This window comes from Salvelinus namaycush, chromosome 3, assembly GCF_016432855.1.
Source record: "Salvelinus namaycush isolate Seneca chromosome 3, SaNama_1.0, whole genome shotgun sequence".
Taxonomy (NCBI): Eukaryota; Metazoa; Chordata; class Actinopteri; order Salmoniformes; family Salmonidae; genus Salvelinus; species Salvelinus namaycush.
This window is the reverse complement of record NC_052309.1, coordinates 83,314,406-83,331,963: the sequence shown is the minus strand read 5'-3', so window position 1 is coordinate 83,331,963 and position 17,558 is coordinate 83,314,406. Positions and strand designations below refer to the sequence as shown.

Here is a 17,558-nt window from a genome sequence, read left to right as displayed (position 1 = left end):
TATTCTAACACAGATAATCATGATGTGAGACTGTTATATGATCAAGTTTGATCCCCTTGGATGAGTCAGAGAATAAAATAGTGAGTCATTCACTTAAACCTTATCTAAAGAGGCGGCACACAGCTCGATGGCAATGTATAGGAATTGCCCGTCCTTCTCAGTGCAGAAGTACCGGACGACATGGGGATTGTCGTCCAATTGAAGAAGCAAAGCGACCTCTCGATCAGCACTGCTTTGTTTTGCTAGTTCAATTCTCTTCACTGCCGCAGGACGCTTGTTGGCATCATCACAAAGGAAGTAACCCCTGGAGGATAGAGGTAGAGAAAGATAAACATCTAGTCAATGAACCGATCGTAAAGACATTTTTTCTACAAAGAGCAAAGAGAGGATTAGGGTTACAAACACATTTCCACAATAACGTTTAAGCTAGTTTACCTGAACACAATTCCATCGGCACCTTTTCCAAGATGGTTATTGGTGTAGTATGTGATCTTTCCAACCGATTCCTCATCTGATGCTGTATCAAAATTAAAACGCTGTGTTCAGACAGAAAATACCACCCTACTGTACCTTTATTGTCAAGACATAGAACCTTATCTGTTAAATCAAAGGCTTATGAGAATTATACATACTATGTAGGATTTAAATTTGAGCAAGTTTGCTACAGCAGGAAAATAATCATGCAGCAACAGGAAATGTAAATTATTATATGGATTATAATTAATAGACATTTGTGTAGGGGTTGATAGATTTGTCGGGACAATCAAGACTGACATTTCTAAGTGGAATTTACAAACTTCAGAAGCCTTTTTAAACCTCAAATACACTACAAGTTTTACATTTCCCACATTGCAGAAAGTTCTCTAGCTACAATTACACATTGTATTAGCATACTTGGGAGCATTGCACCTATTGCTGTCTTTCCTTTAACGTAATCTGTAAGGAGTATTGAAATGATTGGATTTATGTTGCATACATGCTCATGTAAATTGGGAACCAAATTGGATCTTTAGGTTTTAACAAACTTGTCAAAATGGTTGAAGCTCACCAAGTGCAGCAGGTTTTCTTCCAGTCCCAGGCAATATATTGGAGGCAGGAGGTAATGCAGGACCTAAAATAGCATAACATCATACATATCAAGGGTGATAATAATGATGGAGCTGACTGTATATAATGCACAACATCATGTCATTGAGAACTATCATACCAGCACAATGGTAGATATACTGTATAAAATATATTTTATAGATATAAAACCCTAGCAGGCTGTGTGTGTTTATACAATACAAGACCTGGCTGAAGATGTCTCCATAACGTCATTACCTTCCAATGCAATGCTCCCTGAAGAAGATTCTCCAATGTTCAAACCATCTTCTCCATCTCCAACAGCATCCTCTAGAGGAGAGAGGAGAGAGGAGAGAGGAGAGAGAGAGAGAGAGAGAGAGAGAGACAGGAGAGAGAGAGAGAGTCACAACGAATGGATAATCTGATATATCCCATTGAATTACTACATTATAAAGGGCGTGTCTATATATTACATGTGGTCTTCAAACTGGGATCTGCACCCCCTAGGTGTCCACGCATGTACTGCAGGTGGTTCACGAATATATTTTCAAATAAAGTGGATTTAAAAAAAATCTATATTGCTAGTAATTACATAATAAACTAAATGTACATTGCATGACTACAATATAAAAGAGGTGAATATGTTATTTCTTATCATGTCAACTTTAGTTCTCAACTCCTAATATTCAACAAAGCATCTGACATAGGGTTTGAAAAAGCACCCACGAGTATCTTTTTTGACTTGGACATTCATTATTGCCAACACATGGCTAACCTTTGTTTAACCAGCTAAACAGTTGCTACTTGAGAAAATGTGTTTGGAGTTACCTTTCTATCTAATAGGCTATGTTAGAGTTTACACTTCCTCTTCCAATTATAATGTGGGGATGTTAAAATAATATAAAACTAAATCCTGGAGCTTGGCCCATATAACTGCAGACAAGTGCTTCTTGCAGCCATCAATGAGCTTTCTGCACCTTTCTACTGACAATTTGGGCAACTTTTCAGCAGCAAACTGCTCTAATTCTTCAATGTTTGAGGGGTGCCTGCCCTCCACCAACTGCTGTTTTCAGATCTTGCCATGAGTTTACAGATCTGGACTCTTCGTTGGCTACTTCAGAACAGTCCAGCATCTCTTCCTAACCATCCTGGGTGCTTTTTGATGTATGTTTTAGAGGTGTTTTTGGACACTGGGTTGAACATTGGACTCCAAAAAACATGATAATTTGCTGATTTCATGATGCATTGCACACGTTCAATGCCCCCAGCACCGGAGGCAGCAAAGCAACCCCACAGCATTATCAAACCTCCTCCATCTTTGATTGGGTGTTGTTTTCATTGAATGCTTCATTTGGTTGTCAGTAAACAGCGCTGATCTGTATTGCCAAAGAGCTCTAATTTAGTTTCATTGGTACACAGAACATTTTCCCCAGGATACAGGCTTGTTTAGGTGGGTTTTTGAGCAATTCAATCAGGTTCTCCTTCAGCAGTGGGGCCTTCCTCTGGTTACCAACAACCAAATGAAGCATTCCTAAGAAAATACCACTTTCCCTACAATCAATTATGGGGGAGGTTCATTAATGCTGTATGGTTGCTTTGCTGCCTCTGGTACTGGGGGCCTTGAACATGTGCAATAAATCATAAAATCAGCAGATTATCAAGCTTTCGCATTGTTCAACCCAGTGTCTAAACACTGTGTCTCTGTTGAATGTTGTGTGTCTTACAGCAAGACAACAACCCCAAACACACATAAAAATCACCCTGGAATGGTTCCAGAAGAAACACTGAAGTGTTCTGGAGTGGCCAGTGAAGAGTCCAGATCTGAATCACATCCACATGGCAAGATCTAAAAACAGCAGTTGGTGGAGGCCACCACTCCAACGTTGAAGAATTAGAGCAGTTTGCTTCTGAAGAGTGGGCCAAATTGCAGTAGAAAGGAGCAGCAAGCTCATTGATGGCTACAAGAAGCATTTGTTGGCTGTTAATAATTTTGTCCATGCCATTGTCTTTATTTTCTAAATTAAAATTGTAAACTTAAGGGGGGTTCCTGGGTCACCGATTTGCCTGGGTGTGGGTCCCTGGGCAAGAAAAGTTTGAAGACCCCTGTATTACAGAATATTACACAAGAACATTTGTCTTACTGAGTATTCTTACTAAGTATTATTCACCTAGAGGGAACATGGCAGGTAAGGAAATGGATCTGCTTTTGATTGGATAAAATGGAGAAGAATGCATGCATTCAGAATTGAAGGACCAGTTATGATCAGACAGCTTCTTTTGTTTGACAAAACAGACACTTTCTTTTTTTTATACTTTGTTTTTATTGTAGGAACACAAAGAAAGTACAAATAAAAGAACAAAAATGATCTGGCAGTTACAGTGCACTTCATACCTTCCTCATCATATCATCATATTAGTTACATTAGCATCTTTGAATTAGACCTTTTCCAAGTATGAAACCCATTTCTCCCAGTATTCCTGACCTCTCTCCTGTTGAGTTCTTAAAGCAAAGGTCATACGCTCCATGTGGTGTATTTCTTCTACAATGTCTATCCATTGTGTCACTGTGGGAGGGTCTTTTTGTAGCCATTTCCTAGTGATTGCCTTTTTACTGGCTGCCAGTAGGACCTTCAAGAGGTACTTTTCTCTATTGTGTAAGTTATCTGGTATTTCACCCAAGTACAAAGAAATGAATGTTTGTTCTATGTCAAATCCCATTATTTTCCCAATGTTAGATCTTATTTCTCCCCAGTAAGTTTCGATTGCGGGGCAGGACCAAAAGATATGAGAGTGGTCCGCCCTCAATAGACCGCATTCTCTCCAACAAGGGTGTGGTGAGCCAGTCTGTTTTGATTTCAGTTTAGGTGTTATGAAGAAACGTAGAACATTCTTCCAACAGAATTCTCTCCATGACCTTGAGTTGGTGGAGCTTTGTTGAGTCTCTAATATGTTCAACCATGTTTCATCAGTTATTTCAATGTTAAGTTCCTCCTCCCATTTCTTTTTAATATAGTTTGTAGAATGTTTCTTTGAGGATTGAATACCCAAGTAGAGATTTGAAATCGTTTTTTTGTTACTCCCCAAGTTGTATGCGTTAGTGAATACTTGGATTAATTTTGGAGGTGCTCGAGGGTCAGTCACTTTTATCTCCCTTAAGAAATAGTGTCGGACTTGTAGGTATCTGTAAAAATCTTGTTTATCCAAGCCATGTTTTTTACTTAAGTCCTGGAAGTTATCTAGGTTCCCATTCCTTATAATTGTACTGAATGATGTGATGCCTTTCTGCGTCCATTGTTTAAATCTGCTGTCCTGAGTTGCAGGGATGAAGCTGGGGTCGTATGCGGGCCAACTCAGCAGTTTGATCTCTCTGTCTAAATTATTTTGCTTAACTACCCTAAACCATGTCTTCAGAGAGAAATTAATCCACTGATTTTGTCTATTGTATATTTATTTTACCATGTCCTTATTTCCCAAAACTGACTGTATGGGTATCCCTGTCAAAGTAGTCTCGATGTCTTTCCATTTGGATTCGTATTCTGAATTGCACCAACAAACCAGGGGTCTCAATTGGGCTGACACATAATAATCTTTTAGGTTTGGTAAGGCCATACCCCCACAGTTTTTTGGTAATTGTAATGTTGTATATCTAGTTCTTGGTCTCTTACTGTTCCAGATAAACCTTGATATCCGTTTATCCCATTCCCTAAACTGTTTAGGTGGGATTTCTATGGGCAGTGATTGGAACAAATACAATAACCTCGGCAGGATGTTCATTTTGATTGTTTCAAATCTATTACTAAGATCTAAGGGAAGTGAGTTCCACCTGTCTAGGTCATCATATATTTTCTTGTTGATGTGATCGTAATTCATGCAATAAAGTTTGGGTGTATCTTTTGGTAGGTATACTCCAAGATATTTAATGGATGAAGAGGTCCAGGTGAAGTTATACCTATTCTTCAGCTCTTCCTGTGGGGTATAATTATATACTAGGGCTTGGGTCTTGTGTACGTTAAGCACATACCCTGAATATGTTCCAAATGTTTGTAGAACATCCATCAATCTAGGTACGCTTGAGCCTGGGTCTTTAAGGAATAACAGAACGTCATCCGCATACATGCATATCTTATGTTCACTGTCTCTTATTGTTATTCCCTCTAAGGTTGGGTCCTGTCTTATTGCCTGTGCTAATGGTTCGAGGTACAAGGAGAAGAGCGTGGGTGAAAGATTACAGCCTTGTCTTGCCCCTCGCTCTAATTTTATCGTTCGTGTCAAATGTCCATTTATCTTTATTCTAGCGGTCGGACATGAATACAGTGTTTTGATGCACTGTATCACTTCTTTGTTGAAACCAAATCTTTCCATAACTTGGAATAGGTAATCCCATCCCACTGAATCAAATGCTTTTTCTGCATCTAGACTGATTAATATTGCACTTGTCTTATTCTGAGTAATGTGGTCCATGACATGTAGTGTTCTCCTTATATTGTCCTGTGTCTGCCTATTTTGTATGAAACCAGTTTGGTCTCCGTCAATCAATTCTGGGATTATGTTCTCCATTCTTTTGGCTATTATTGATGCATATAGTTTATAATCTGTGTTAAGAATTGCGATAGGTCTATATGAACTGCATTCTTTCTTATCTTTACCCTCTTTTGGGATTACAGATATGATGGCCTCTCTCCATGACGGTGGGAGACCACCCTCCCTCAGAGTCCAGTTAAAACAGGCCTTAAGTAGAGGTGTTAGTTGTTCTCTGAAGGTCTTGAACCATTCTGAAGGGAAGCCATCAGTGCCTGGAGACTTGTTGACTTTTTGTTGAGATATTGCTTTATTAATTTCTTCGGTGGATATTTCTAAAGTTAGTCTATCATTTTGCTCTGTCCCAATTGAGGGGAGATTAAGTGAGTTAAAAAAGTGCTCTATTGTCTGTGCATCTGCCTTCTCTGGTTGCTTGTACAGATTTGTGTAATATGATTCAAATGCATTCTGTATTTCATCTAATTTGCATGTGATCTTTTTTGTTTTGGGGTCTTTTATTTTAAAAAGGGTATTCTGTGCTTGTTGTTTCCTGAGTCTCCATGCTAGTAATTTGGTTGCCTTTGAGCCTGCTTCATAATATCGTTGTTTCAGGAACCTAAGCTTTTTCTCTACTTCTTCTCTATAAATCTGGTCAATTTCCTGTTTTACCTTTTGAATCTCTCGTAATATAAGAGGGTCTTTGTATTGACTATGAGATCGTTCTAAGTTTCTTCCTGTAATTTCATCAGTTTCTGTGCTTTAATCTTTTTCTTGAGAGACGATGTGGCTATGATTTTTCCTCTAATTACCGCCTTAGCTGCATCCCACAATATAGCAGGAGATACTTCCCCATTATCATTATTCTCCAGATAGATGTTCAATTCTGTCTTTATTGATTCCTTGAATGCTGGATCATTCAGCATGCTTGTATTAAGTCTCCATGTAGTATTTCTTGGTTTGCTATCAAGGTGTAGAGTGAGGTAAACTCCGTTATGATCTGATAAGTCGCTCTGCCCGATCTTACAATCCTTAAGCCTGTGTCTATCTGCACTGTACATAAAAAAGTAGTCTAACCTGGAGTATTCAGTGTGGCGGGCTGAGTAAAAAGTATATTCCTTGTCGGTCTTGTGGGTGTCACGCCATACATCGAGCAGTCCTAGATCCTGCAGTATCCTATTGATCTTTTTGGCAACTAGGCTCATTTTCCTATTTTGATTTGTGCTGTCCAATTTTGAGTTTAGAATTGTGTTAAAATCCCCTCCACAGATAAGAGTGCCAGTGGTTTCTGTGGCAATTAAATCAAACACCTTCCTATAGAAGACCATGTCACTCCCTGGGGGTGCGTATACATTAAATAATGTAACTTCCTTGTTATCCAGTTTACATTTAACAAGTATAAATCTACCCTCCTTGTCTTTTATTTCTGACATAAACTCAAAATTAACTGAATTTGGGATCAAGATTGCAACTCCCCTTCTACCCATTTTGTAAGAAGAAAAAAAAAGTGTTCCTATATCCCATTTTCTTGAGTTTCTCGTGTTCAGGTGTGGATAAGTGAGTTTCCTGCCAGAATAGTATGTCAACTCTCTCCCGTTTCATCTTTGCTATTACCTTACTTCTCTTGATGGCACTCCCCAGTCCGTTTACATTGAGACTTGTGACCTTAAATTCCCGATGATGCATCGATATAAATAAAAAAAACTGTGCACCATATCTGCCTGCTTATCATGAACCTAAAAATGAACGAAAATTCAAGAACGATAATAAAGTAAACCAAAGTGGGAAAGTACTTTGGTATTAGGACTCCCATGTCAGAGGACTGTCTCTTGCCTCTGGGGTTTGAGGGGATGAGCCTGTCCGCAGGATGGGCCCCTCGCTCAGATATGAAAATGCGTGACGTAGTCACAAACAAGACCTGGTGGAAGCGAAAATAATAAGGGCGCCTATTTCGTCGCTTATACACATCGGTTAATTACAAGTGAAAACTATATCGGTCATGCGTGCATATCATGAATCCCCCCTTGATATGCCCTTCTGTCGCCCCGTTGTCAATGTGTCATTAATCCTTAGCTAATATATATGTTATTAACGTGACGCTACTTAATGTGTTCATAAAGAACACATGCTTTTGGGTACTCACCCTTGTCCAGCATTGGGGGAAAATAGGGGAGATATTTTATCTATTGCAATGTCAACCGTAACAACCCAAAGTCTTAACAGCTGCGGTAACTATTAATTCTGTTAAATCCGATTCAGTGTCTTTCATCTTCCCGTTGGAAATGCCTGAGTCTCTCTCGGATGTGAACGTCCTCTCGCCGAGATGGTTTCCCTCTTTCTCCATGACCTTGCTTGTTGACAACGATCCATGGGAGAGCCTGCTCGAGTCTTTCCGCTGGTGATGTCGCCTTTCTCCTGGCGGTATACTCCACTGGGAAGCCCCTTGACTTCAGGTCCTCAGCCGCCTCGTCTGCATGCTCGTATGTAACCGGGCCGTTTTTCAGAAATACCCGCATTTTTGCCGGGTATGGTGTTTGGAAGCGAATACCCTTCTCTTTAAGTGCTTTCTTAATGGGGGTGTATTCTTTCCTTCTTTTCAGTATCTCTCCCGCGTAGTCATGATCAAAGAACACTCGTTGGCCTTGGAAGTTAACAGGTTTTTTCCAGGTAGCATGTAAAACTTTCTCTTTGACTGAGAATTTTAGGAACCGTATTACTATGGATCTTGGTGGGGCACCGCTGGGGGGTTTTGAGGCCAGAGCTCGGTGTGCTCTCTCGATTCCCAGGTCAGTGTCGTCGTCAAGTATGTCCTTGAATAGACCCTCCACGAAGTTGGGCATAGTGTCTTTTTCTGCGCCCTCTACTACGTTATAAAGTCTAATGTTGTTTCGACGTGAGAAACCTTCGAGTTCTGTCACTTTTGCCTGTAGTGCATGTTGGCTTTTCAGTGACTGTTCAAGTATTTCCTTGACTGCGAAGTTCCATGTGTCCGTTTCCCCAATGCGCTGTTCTGCGTCCCCCATTCTTGTAGATATGCTGTGAAGTTCTAATTTGTTTTCTTCCAGTTTCTGGTTAATGTCCTTCTTGAACTCATTTAGTTCTTTTCTTACATCTTCTCGAAGTTCCTCTCGTAAGCCTGTGAGCGCCTCACGCAATTCCTCCTTCATCACCTCACGAAATGTGGGTTCTTTTGCTGCTGCTATCTTATTTGCGCTAGCATTAGCCATTTCGGGTTCTTCGACGATTATATCTTCTGCTGTCTTGTTACGGGCTGTTGTTGTAGCTCCACGACCTTTTCCTGTTTTCCCCTTGTCACGTTCCTGACCTGTTTTCTGTTATTTTTGTATGTGTTTAGTTGGTCAGGGCGTGAGTTGGGGTGGGCATTCTATGTTTTGTGTTTCTATGTTTAGGTCACTTGTAATTAGCCTTATATGGTTCTCAATCAGGGACAGGTGTTTGACGTTTCCTCTGATTGAGAACCATATAAAGGTTGGCTGTTCACACTGTTTGTTTGTGGGTGATTGTCTTCCGTGTCTGTGTCTGTGCACCACACGGGACTGTTTCGTTTGTTCGTTCGTTTGTGTCGTCTGTACCAGTTCATGCGTTCTTTGTGTTATGTAAGTTTGTTTGTTCGGGTCTGTTTGACTTTGTTTATTATTTTGTATATTCTCAAGTATGTTTAGTTTTCGTCTTGTTTAATAAATATTCATGTCGTATCACAACGCTGCGTTTTGGTCAAATCCCTACTCCTCCTCTTCGTCTGAAGAGGAGGAGGACACCCGTTACAGAATCACCCACCAACCAAAGACCAAGCGGCGTGGGAGAGCGCAACAGCGAAACCAGGACTCGTGGACATGGGAGGAAATATTGGACGGAAAAGGACCCTGGGCTCAGACAGGGGAATATCGCCGCTCTGTTGAAGAGAGGGAGGCAGCTAAAGCCCAGGAGCGGTGGTTTGAGGAGGCAGCAAGGAGACGTGGCTGGAAGCCTGTGAGTAAACCCCAAAAATGTCTTGGGGGGGGGGCTAAAAGGGAGAGTGGCGAAGTCAGGTAGGAGACCTGCGCCCACTCCCTGTACTTACCGTGGAGAGCGAGAGTACGGGCAGACACCGTGTTACGCAGTAGAGCGCATGGTGTCTCCTGTACGTGTGCACAGCCCGGTGCGGTACATACCAGCTCCTCGTATCGGCCGGGCCAGATTGAGCGTTGAGCCGGATGTCATGAAGCCGGCCCAACGCATCTGGCCACCAGTGCGTCTCCTCGGGCCGGCTTACATGGCACCAGCCTTACGCATGGTGTCCCCGGTTCGCCTACATAGCCCGGTGCGGGTTATTCCACCTCCCCGTACTGGTCGGGCGACGGGGAGCATACAACCAGGTAAGGTTGGGCAGGCTCAGTGCTCAAGGGAGCCAGTACGCCTGCACAGTCCGGTATTTCCGGCGCCACCTCCCCGCTCCAGGCCAGTACCACCAGTGCCTACACCACGCACCAGGCTTCCAGTGTGTATCCAGAGTCCTGTTCCTCCTCCACGCACTAGCCCTATGGTGCGTGTCTCCAGCCCAGTACCACCAGTCCCGGCACCACGCATCAAGCCTCCTGTGCGTCTCCAGAGCCCTGTACGCACTGTTCCTTCTCCCCGTACTTGCCCTGATGTGCGTGCCCTCAGCCCGGTACCACCAGTGCCGGTACCACGCACCAGGCCTATAGTACGCCTTGAGAGTCCAGTGTGCCCTGTTGTTGTTCCCCGCACTAGCCTGAAGGTGCGTGTCTTTAGCCCGGTACCTCCAGTTCCGGTACCACGCACCAGGCCTACAGTGCGTCTCAGCCGGCCAGAGTCTGCCGTCTGCCCAGCGGCGCCTGAACTGCCCGTCTGCCCAACGGCGCCTGAACTGTCCGTCTGCCCAACGCCGTCTGAACTGTCCGTCTGCCAAGCGCCGCATGAACTGCCCGTCTGTATTGAGCGTTCAAAGCCGCCCGTCGGTACTGAGCCTTCAAAGCCGCCCGTCTGCCATGAGCCTACAGAGCCGTCCGCCAGACAGGAGCCGCTAGAGCCTTCCGCCAGACAGGAGCCGCTAGAGCCTTCCGCCAGACAGGAGCAGCCAAAGCCTTCCGCCAGACAGGATCAGCCAGAGCCTTCCGCCAGACAGGATCAGCCAGAGCCTTCCGCCAGACAGGATCAGCCAGAGCCTTCCGTCAGACAGGATCAGCCAGAGCCGTCAGCGAGCCATGACCAGCCAGAGCCGTCAGCGAGCCATGACCAGCCAGAGCCGTCAGCGAGCCATGACCAGCCAGAGCCGTCAGCGAGCCATGACCAGCCAGAGCCGTCAGCGAGCCATGACCAGCCAGAGCCGTCAGCGAGCCATGACCAGCCAGAGCCGTCAGCGAGACATGACCAGCCAGAGCCAGCCAGCCAGGATTCGTCAGAGCCAGCCAGCCAGGATCCGCCAGAGCCAGCCAGCCAGGATCCGCCATTCAGTCCGGAGCTGCCGTCCCTCAGTCCGGAGCTGCCGTCCCTCAATCCGGTGTTGCCCCTCATTCCGGTGTTGCCCCTCATTCTGGTATTGCCCCTTAGTCCGGTGCTGCCCCTTAATCCAGTGGGGTTAATTTGGAGGGTGGCCATTTGGAGGAGGCTACAAAAGCGGGGTTTGACTAAGGTGGGATGGGGACCACGCCCAGAGCCTGAGCCGCCACCGTGGACAGATGCCCACCCAGACCCTCCCCTAGACTTTTGGTGGTGCGTCCGGAGTTCGCACCTTGAGGGGGGGGTTATGTCACGTTCCTGACCTGTTTTCTGTTATTTTTGTATGTGTTTAGTTGGTCAGGGCGTGAGTTGGGGTGGGCATTCTATGTTTTGTGTTTCTATGTTTAGGTCACTTGTAATTAGCCTTATATGGTTCTCAATCAGGGACAGGTGTTTGACGTTTCCTCTGATTGAGAACCATATAAAGGTTGGCTGTTCACACTGTTTGTTTGTGGGTGATTGTCTTCCGTGTCTGTGTCTGTGCACCACACGGGACTGTTTCGTTTGTTCGTTCGTTTGTGTCGTCTGTACCAGTTCATGCGTTCTTCGTGTTATGTAAGTTCGTTTGTTCGGGTCTGTTTGACTTCGTTTATTATTTTGTATATTCTCAAGTATGTTTAGTTTTCGTCTTGTTTAATAAATATTCATGTCGTATCACAACGCTGCGTTTTGGTCAAATCCCTACTCCTCCTCTTCGTCTGAAGAGGAGGAGGACACCCGTTACACCCCTTTTCCATTTTGCGTAAGTTATTATAATGCTCAGAGTAAATACTTGAATTTGGGGGGGAAATTCCCAACCGATGTGCAGTACGAAAATCTAGGCAGCCATTTCCTAAGTTGCGTCACCGGAAGCCAAAAACAGACACTTTCATTACCTTTCAATACATTGATTGCCTTCCCCAGAGGACAGGAACATTTGACATTCCATTCATAGGCCAGTAAGCCTTGTCTGTTACTATGTTGTCCTAGTAAGTCTTCTGGCATGATGAAGTTAGCGTTAGGGTCGGGTTAACCCTAACCTAACTGATCTCCAACTACTTATCTCTACCTTGCTGAGGATGCTGTACTCTGGTAAAATTGGGTGGTAATGAAATTCTGCTGCTTAATGACATTAACATTGAGAGTATAATGGTCAGTTATGGTCTGTCTCTTTTGTCTGTTAAGACAACCACTTACAGAGACTTACAGATTTCACTTTTGAGTTGTGACTGGGTTACATTTCTACTTTACCTAAATTAAACAAACATCAGAGTGTTCTTATCTACAGAATGGGGAAGAGTGTGACAATGTGTAAAATGCAATATTCTACAGTAGTCCTACAAACTGCACCAAGAAGAGGAAGAGAGAGGACTTTACCCAGATTGATGACCAGATGAGGTTCCTGTTTCAGCAGAATCCTGTAGAAGGCTGATTTAACTTCTGGCCCTCCTGACTGTACGGCTTTGTACAACTCTCTCATCTGGTCCTGGCTGGTATTGGCAGTTTGAATATTAGAGTACACCTCAGGATAGATCATGCCCCTTCTGAGCAGATCATCTGCTATGGGCATCACCATGCGGACCCTCTGGATGAGCTCAGCCCTGTGTCTATCCACAAACTCAGCAGCTGGTAGTCAGGTTAGAAAAGAAAGAGTTACAGTTATCAAGACAATATTAGACCATCCCACTTGGTGTATGTGCCCTAAATGGACAAGACTAAACATGTAGGAAGCTGGGAAGTATTGTTTGCATTCAGGACAGGACAAATGTGAAATTCTAGTTATAGGCCAGTAAGCCTTGTCTGTTACTATGTTGTCCTAGTAAGAGGGAGAAAGAAATGACTGAGTTTGCTGGCTCGATTAAGGTAGGGTTAGGGTGAGGGTAGGGTTAACCCTAACCCTAATCTCCAACTGCTTATCTCTACCTTGCTGAGGATGCTGAGGATGCTGTACTCTGGTAAAATTGGGTGGTAATGAAATTCTGCTGCTTAATGACATTAACATTGAGAGTATAATGGTCAGTTATGGTCTGCCTCTTTTGTCTGTTAAGACAACCACTAACAGAGACTTACAGATTCACTTTTGAGTTGTGACTGGGTTACATTTCTACTTTACCTAAATAAAACAAACATCAGAGTGTAGCCTATGTTCTTATCCACAGAATGGGGAAGAGTGTGACAATGTGTAAAATGCCATATTCTACAGTAGTCCTACAAACTGCACCAAGAAGAGGAAGAGAGAGGACTTTACCCAGATTGATGACCAGAACACGTTCATTTTTCAGCAGAATCCTGTAGAAGGCTGCTTTAAGTGGTGTCCCTCCTGACTGCAATGCTTTGTACACCTCTCTCATCTTGCCTTGGTTGGTCTTGGAAGTTGTAATATTAGCAAACATTTCATATTTGATCATGCCCCTTCTGAGCAGATCATCTGCTATGGGCATCACCATGTGGACCCTCTGGATGAGCTCAGCCCTGTGTCTATCCACAAACTCAGCAGCTGGTAGTCAGGTTAGAAAAGAAAGAGTTACAGTTATCAAGACAATATTAGACCATCCCACTTGGTGTATGTGCCCTAAATGGACAAGACTAAACATGTAGGAAGCTGGGAAGTATTGTCTGCATTCACGTTCGACACACACAACATCAAAATGTCATCATACTGTAGTATTTGTCCATGTAATATCAATGGTGTAGTATTAATGCTCTCTAGCAGTATGATTCTTGCTACCTTAATGTCATTTGTTATCATTCCTCACAATGTGCATCTTTTAGGATGCCTTTTTATTTTATAACTACAAAACATGGTAGACAAATTATATACAACTACAGCAAGTTAACTACAGCAGTTGTCTGCAACTTGCACAAATCAATAGTATTATTTTTGAGTTGATCCCAAAGCAAATATGTCACATTTACCATCCTCTTTTGATGTCATGGCAGCAAACTAAGAATGGTGAGAAGTAGCTGGAGAGGGAGAGGGAGAGAGAAAGACAGAATGAGTGAGTGAGTAACAATGCACTAAACATTTCACATGGACAGAAAAAAGGGTATAGGCTATCCCCTACAACTGATAACCAAACTTTACACACATTATGTCCACTTCCTTTTCCTATAACAAACATGAGCTGACCATACCCAATCTTTAAAGAGGTCCTGATTAAAGAAAGTACACTGAATAAAAATACAGAAAGAAAGTTGCACACTCTATATTCTTCCAACAAGTTAATGAGTGAACCTATGGGTTTACCCATTTAATTGCTGGGAGCATATTTAAAGTGTGCAACTTTCTGTCTTTATTTTTCTACACTTCCTCTTTCCTCTCACTAGTCTTCTTTCGACAATGTTTACTTTTTGTCTCCAGATATCTGTGTTTGAGTCATGTTTTACTGTCTCATGAGGGTCTTCTACTTGGAACAACTAACTTCCTAACTACACCCATAAAACATCCAGTTTAATCCTGTCCTATAAGAGTGGTATTCTATCCCATTTCACATAAAACCATATCCTTGACCTTTCTAAAAGTTTGATAAACCTTGTCAAAATCACAATGTTCTGGCTCCTGTAGTTGGTTTGAGATCATTTTAAGGTCAATTGCTCACTGATAAGGTCTGTACTTTGCTTAAATGTCTATATCCTGTAAGAGAAGATTTTTTTTAAATTATACCTTTATTTAACTAGGCAAGTCAGTTAAGAACCCGTTCTTATTTTCAATGACAGCCTAGGAACAGTGGGTTAACTGCCTTGTTCAGCAGCAGAATGACAGATTTTTACCTTGTCGGTTTGGGGATTCAATCTTCTAACCTTTCGGTTACTAGTCCAACGCTCTAACCACAGGGTACCTACTGCCCCAACAAGAATCCTTGTTAGCGTTACAATTCATGATGATATTTTGTATGGATGATCATTTAAGTAGAGGATTTACGTAATTTCGTAATACCTGCATGGTTGGAGATATCTGTTCTATGTAGCTAATTGATCTTGCCATGTTTGGGAAAATAAATTTGTGGAATGGTTGAAAAATGAGTTTTAATGACTCCAACCTAACTGTATGTAAACTTCCGACTTCAACTGTAGGCTTCTACCTTCAGTTTATACATATTATACACATTTTACAGACACAATCTATTTTCCAATAGTTATATTTAGTTTGTTTTTAGTCCTTCCTCTATTTCTGATGTCCATCCAGTTTCTATTTGTAACTGTGCTATTTCACAAAATGTATGAACCTCTACATGGTTGTTATCTTTCTACTATTTATGTTTTACTCTGTTTCTAATGCTGTACCTACGAACTGGTGGTAATAAAGCATTATTTAATACTACAATAGCTGGATAGAGTTTATCTATCTGCTAAGCTTAAGAAGGGGACTATTTGCAAGGGCAAAATACACAATGTATACAGCATGAATAGAATAAAGGGATGGTACTTATGGTACCAGATAAATCAAATTTCAAATCAAATCAAATTTAATTTGTCACATGCACCGAATGTCACATACGCCAGAACAGGTTAGTCGAGGTAATATGTACATGTAGGTAAAGTGACTATGCATAGACAATAAACAGAGAGTAGCAGCAGCGTAAAAATGGGGGTGAGGGGGAAGGGGGTCAATGCAGACAGTTACAGTAGGGTAGCCATTTGATTAGCTGTTCAGGAGTCTTACGGCTTGGGGGTAGAAGCTGTTAAGAAGGCTTTTGGACCTAGACTTGGCGCTCCAGTACCGCTTGCCATGCGATAGCAGAGAGAACAGTCTGTGACTAAGGTGGCTGGAGTCTTTGGCAATTTTTAGAGCCTTCCTCTGACACCGCCTGGTATAGAGGTCCTGGATGTCAGAAAGCTTTGCCCTAGTGATGTACTGGGCCGTACGCACTATCTTCTGTAGTGCCTTGCGGTCGGAGGTGGGCAGTGGAGGTGGGCAGCTGCACTATGCTCTCGATAGTGCAGCTGTAGAACTTTTTGAGAATCTAAGGACCCATGCCAAATCTTTTCAGTCTTCTGAGGGGGAATAAGCATTGTCGTGACCTCTTCACGACAACCTGCTCCACTACAGCCCTGTCGATTAGAATGGGGGCGTGTTCGGCCCTCCTTTTCCTGTCGTCCACGATAATCTCCTTTGTCTTGATCACGTTGAGAGAGAGTTTGTTATCCTGGCACCACACTGCCAGGTCTCTGACCTCCTCTCTATAGGCTGTCTCATCGTTGGTGGTGATCAGGCCTACCACCATTGTGTCGTCGGCAAACTTAATGATGGTGTTGGAGTGCTTGGCCATGCAGTCATGGGTGAACAGAGAGTACAGAAGGGGACTGAGCATGCACCCCTGAGGGGCCCCTGTGTTGAGAATCAGTGTGGCAGATGTGTTGTTACCTACCCTTACCACCTGGGGCCGGCCCGTCAGGAAGTCTAGGATCCAGTTGCAGAGGGAGGTGTTTAGTACCAGGGTCCTTAGCTTAGTGATGAGCTTTGAGGGCACAATGGTGTTGAACGCTGAGCTGTAGTCAATGAATAGCATTCTCACGTAGGTGTTCCTTTTGTCCAGGTGGGAGAAGGTAGTGTGCAAAAGAGATTGCGTCATCTGTGGATTTTTTATATATATTTTTTATTTTACCTTTATTTAACCACAGTAGGCAAGTCAGTTAAGAACAAATTATTATTTACAATTACGGCCTACTAAATGACAAAAGGTCTCCTGCGGGGACGGGGGCCTGGGATTAAAAATAAATAAAAAATACAATATAAATATAGGACAAAACACACATCACAACAAGAGAGACAACACAATAATACATAAAGAGAGACCTAAGACAACATAGCAAGGCAGTAACACATGACAACACAGCATGGTAGCAACACAACATGACAACAACATGGTAGCAACACAACATGGTAGCAGCACAAAACATGGTACAAACATTATTGGGCGCAGACAACAGCACAAGAGGCAAGAAGCTAGAGACAACAATACATCACACAAAGCAGCCACAACTGCTGAAAAAGGGGGATGCTTGCAAGCCAAAGAACACCATCCCAACCGTGAAGCACGGGGTAGCAGCATCATGTTGTGGGGTGCTTTGCTGCAGGAGGGACTGGTGCACTTCACAAAATAGATGGCATCATGAAGAAAGAAAATTATGTGGATATATTGAAACAACATCAAGACATCAGTCAGGAAGTTAAAGCTTGGTCGCAAATGGGTCTTCCAAATGGACAATGACCCCAAGCATACTTCCAAAGTTGTGGCAAAATGGCTTAAGGACAACAAAGTCAAGGTATTGGAGTGGCCATCACAAAGCCCTGACCTCGATACCATAGAAAATTTGTGGGCAGAACTGAAAAAGCGTGTTCGATCAAGGAGGCCTACAAACCTGACTCAGTTACATCAGCTCTGTCAGGAGGAATGGGCCAAAATTCACCCAACTTATTGTGGGAAGCTTGTGGAAGGCTACCCGAAACGTTTGACCCAAGTTAAACAATTTAAAGG

At 43.1% G+C, this 17,558-nt stretch overlaps 1 protein-coding gene across 1 annotated transcript; it reads right to left on the bottom strand.

Moving 5' to 3' along the window:
- Positions 1–46: 46 nt before the first annotated feature.
- On the bottom strand, positions 47–13,568 carry LOC120041259. Its single transcript, XM_038986197.1, has 6 exons — positions 13,328–13,568; positions 12,457–12,705; positions 1,324–1,395; positions 1,049–1,111; positions 436–517; positions 47–304 (listed from the first exon to the last, which is right to left on the bottom strand). The coding sequence occupies exons 1-6, from the start codon at positions 13,524–13,526 to the stop codon at positions 94–96; spliced, it is 876 nt and encodes a 291-aa protein (XP_038842125.1). The 5' UTR covers positions 13,527–13,568; the 3' UTR covers positions 47–93.
- Positions 13,569–17,558: the final 3,990 nt, after the last annotated feature.

Excerpts from the sequence above, each read along its gene's own strand:
- LOC120041259 (XM_038986197.1), bottom strand. The coding sequence starts at position 13,526 with ATGGTGATGCCCATAGCAGATGATCTGCTCAGAAGGGGCATGATCAAA. Across the intron at positions 1,112-1,323 it reads AGGGAGCATTGCATTGGAAG|GTCCTGCATTACCTCCTGCC; the intron begins GTAATGACGTTA and ends ATGCTATTTTAG. Across the intron at positions 518-1,048 it reads AAGAAAACCTGCTGCACTTG|CATCAGATGAGGAATCGGTT; the intron begins GTGAGCTTCAAC and ends ATTTTGATACAG.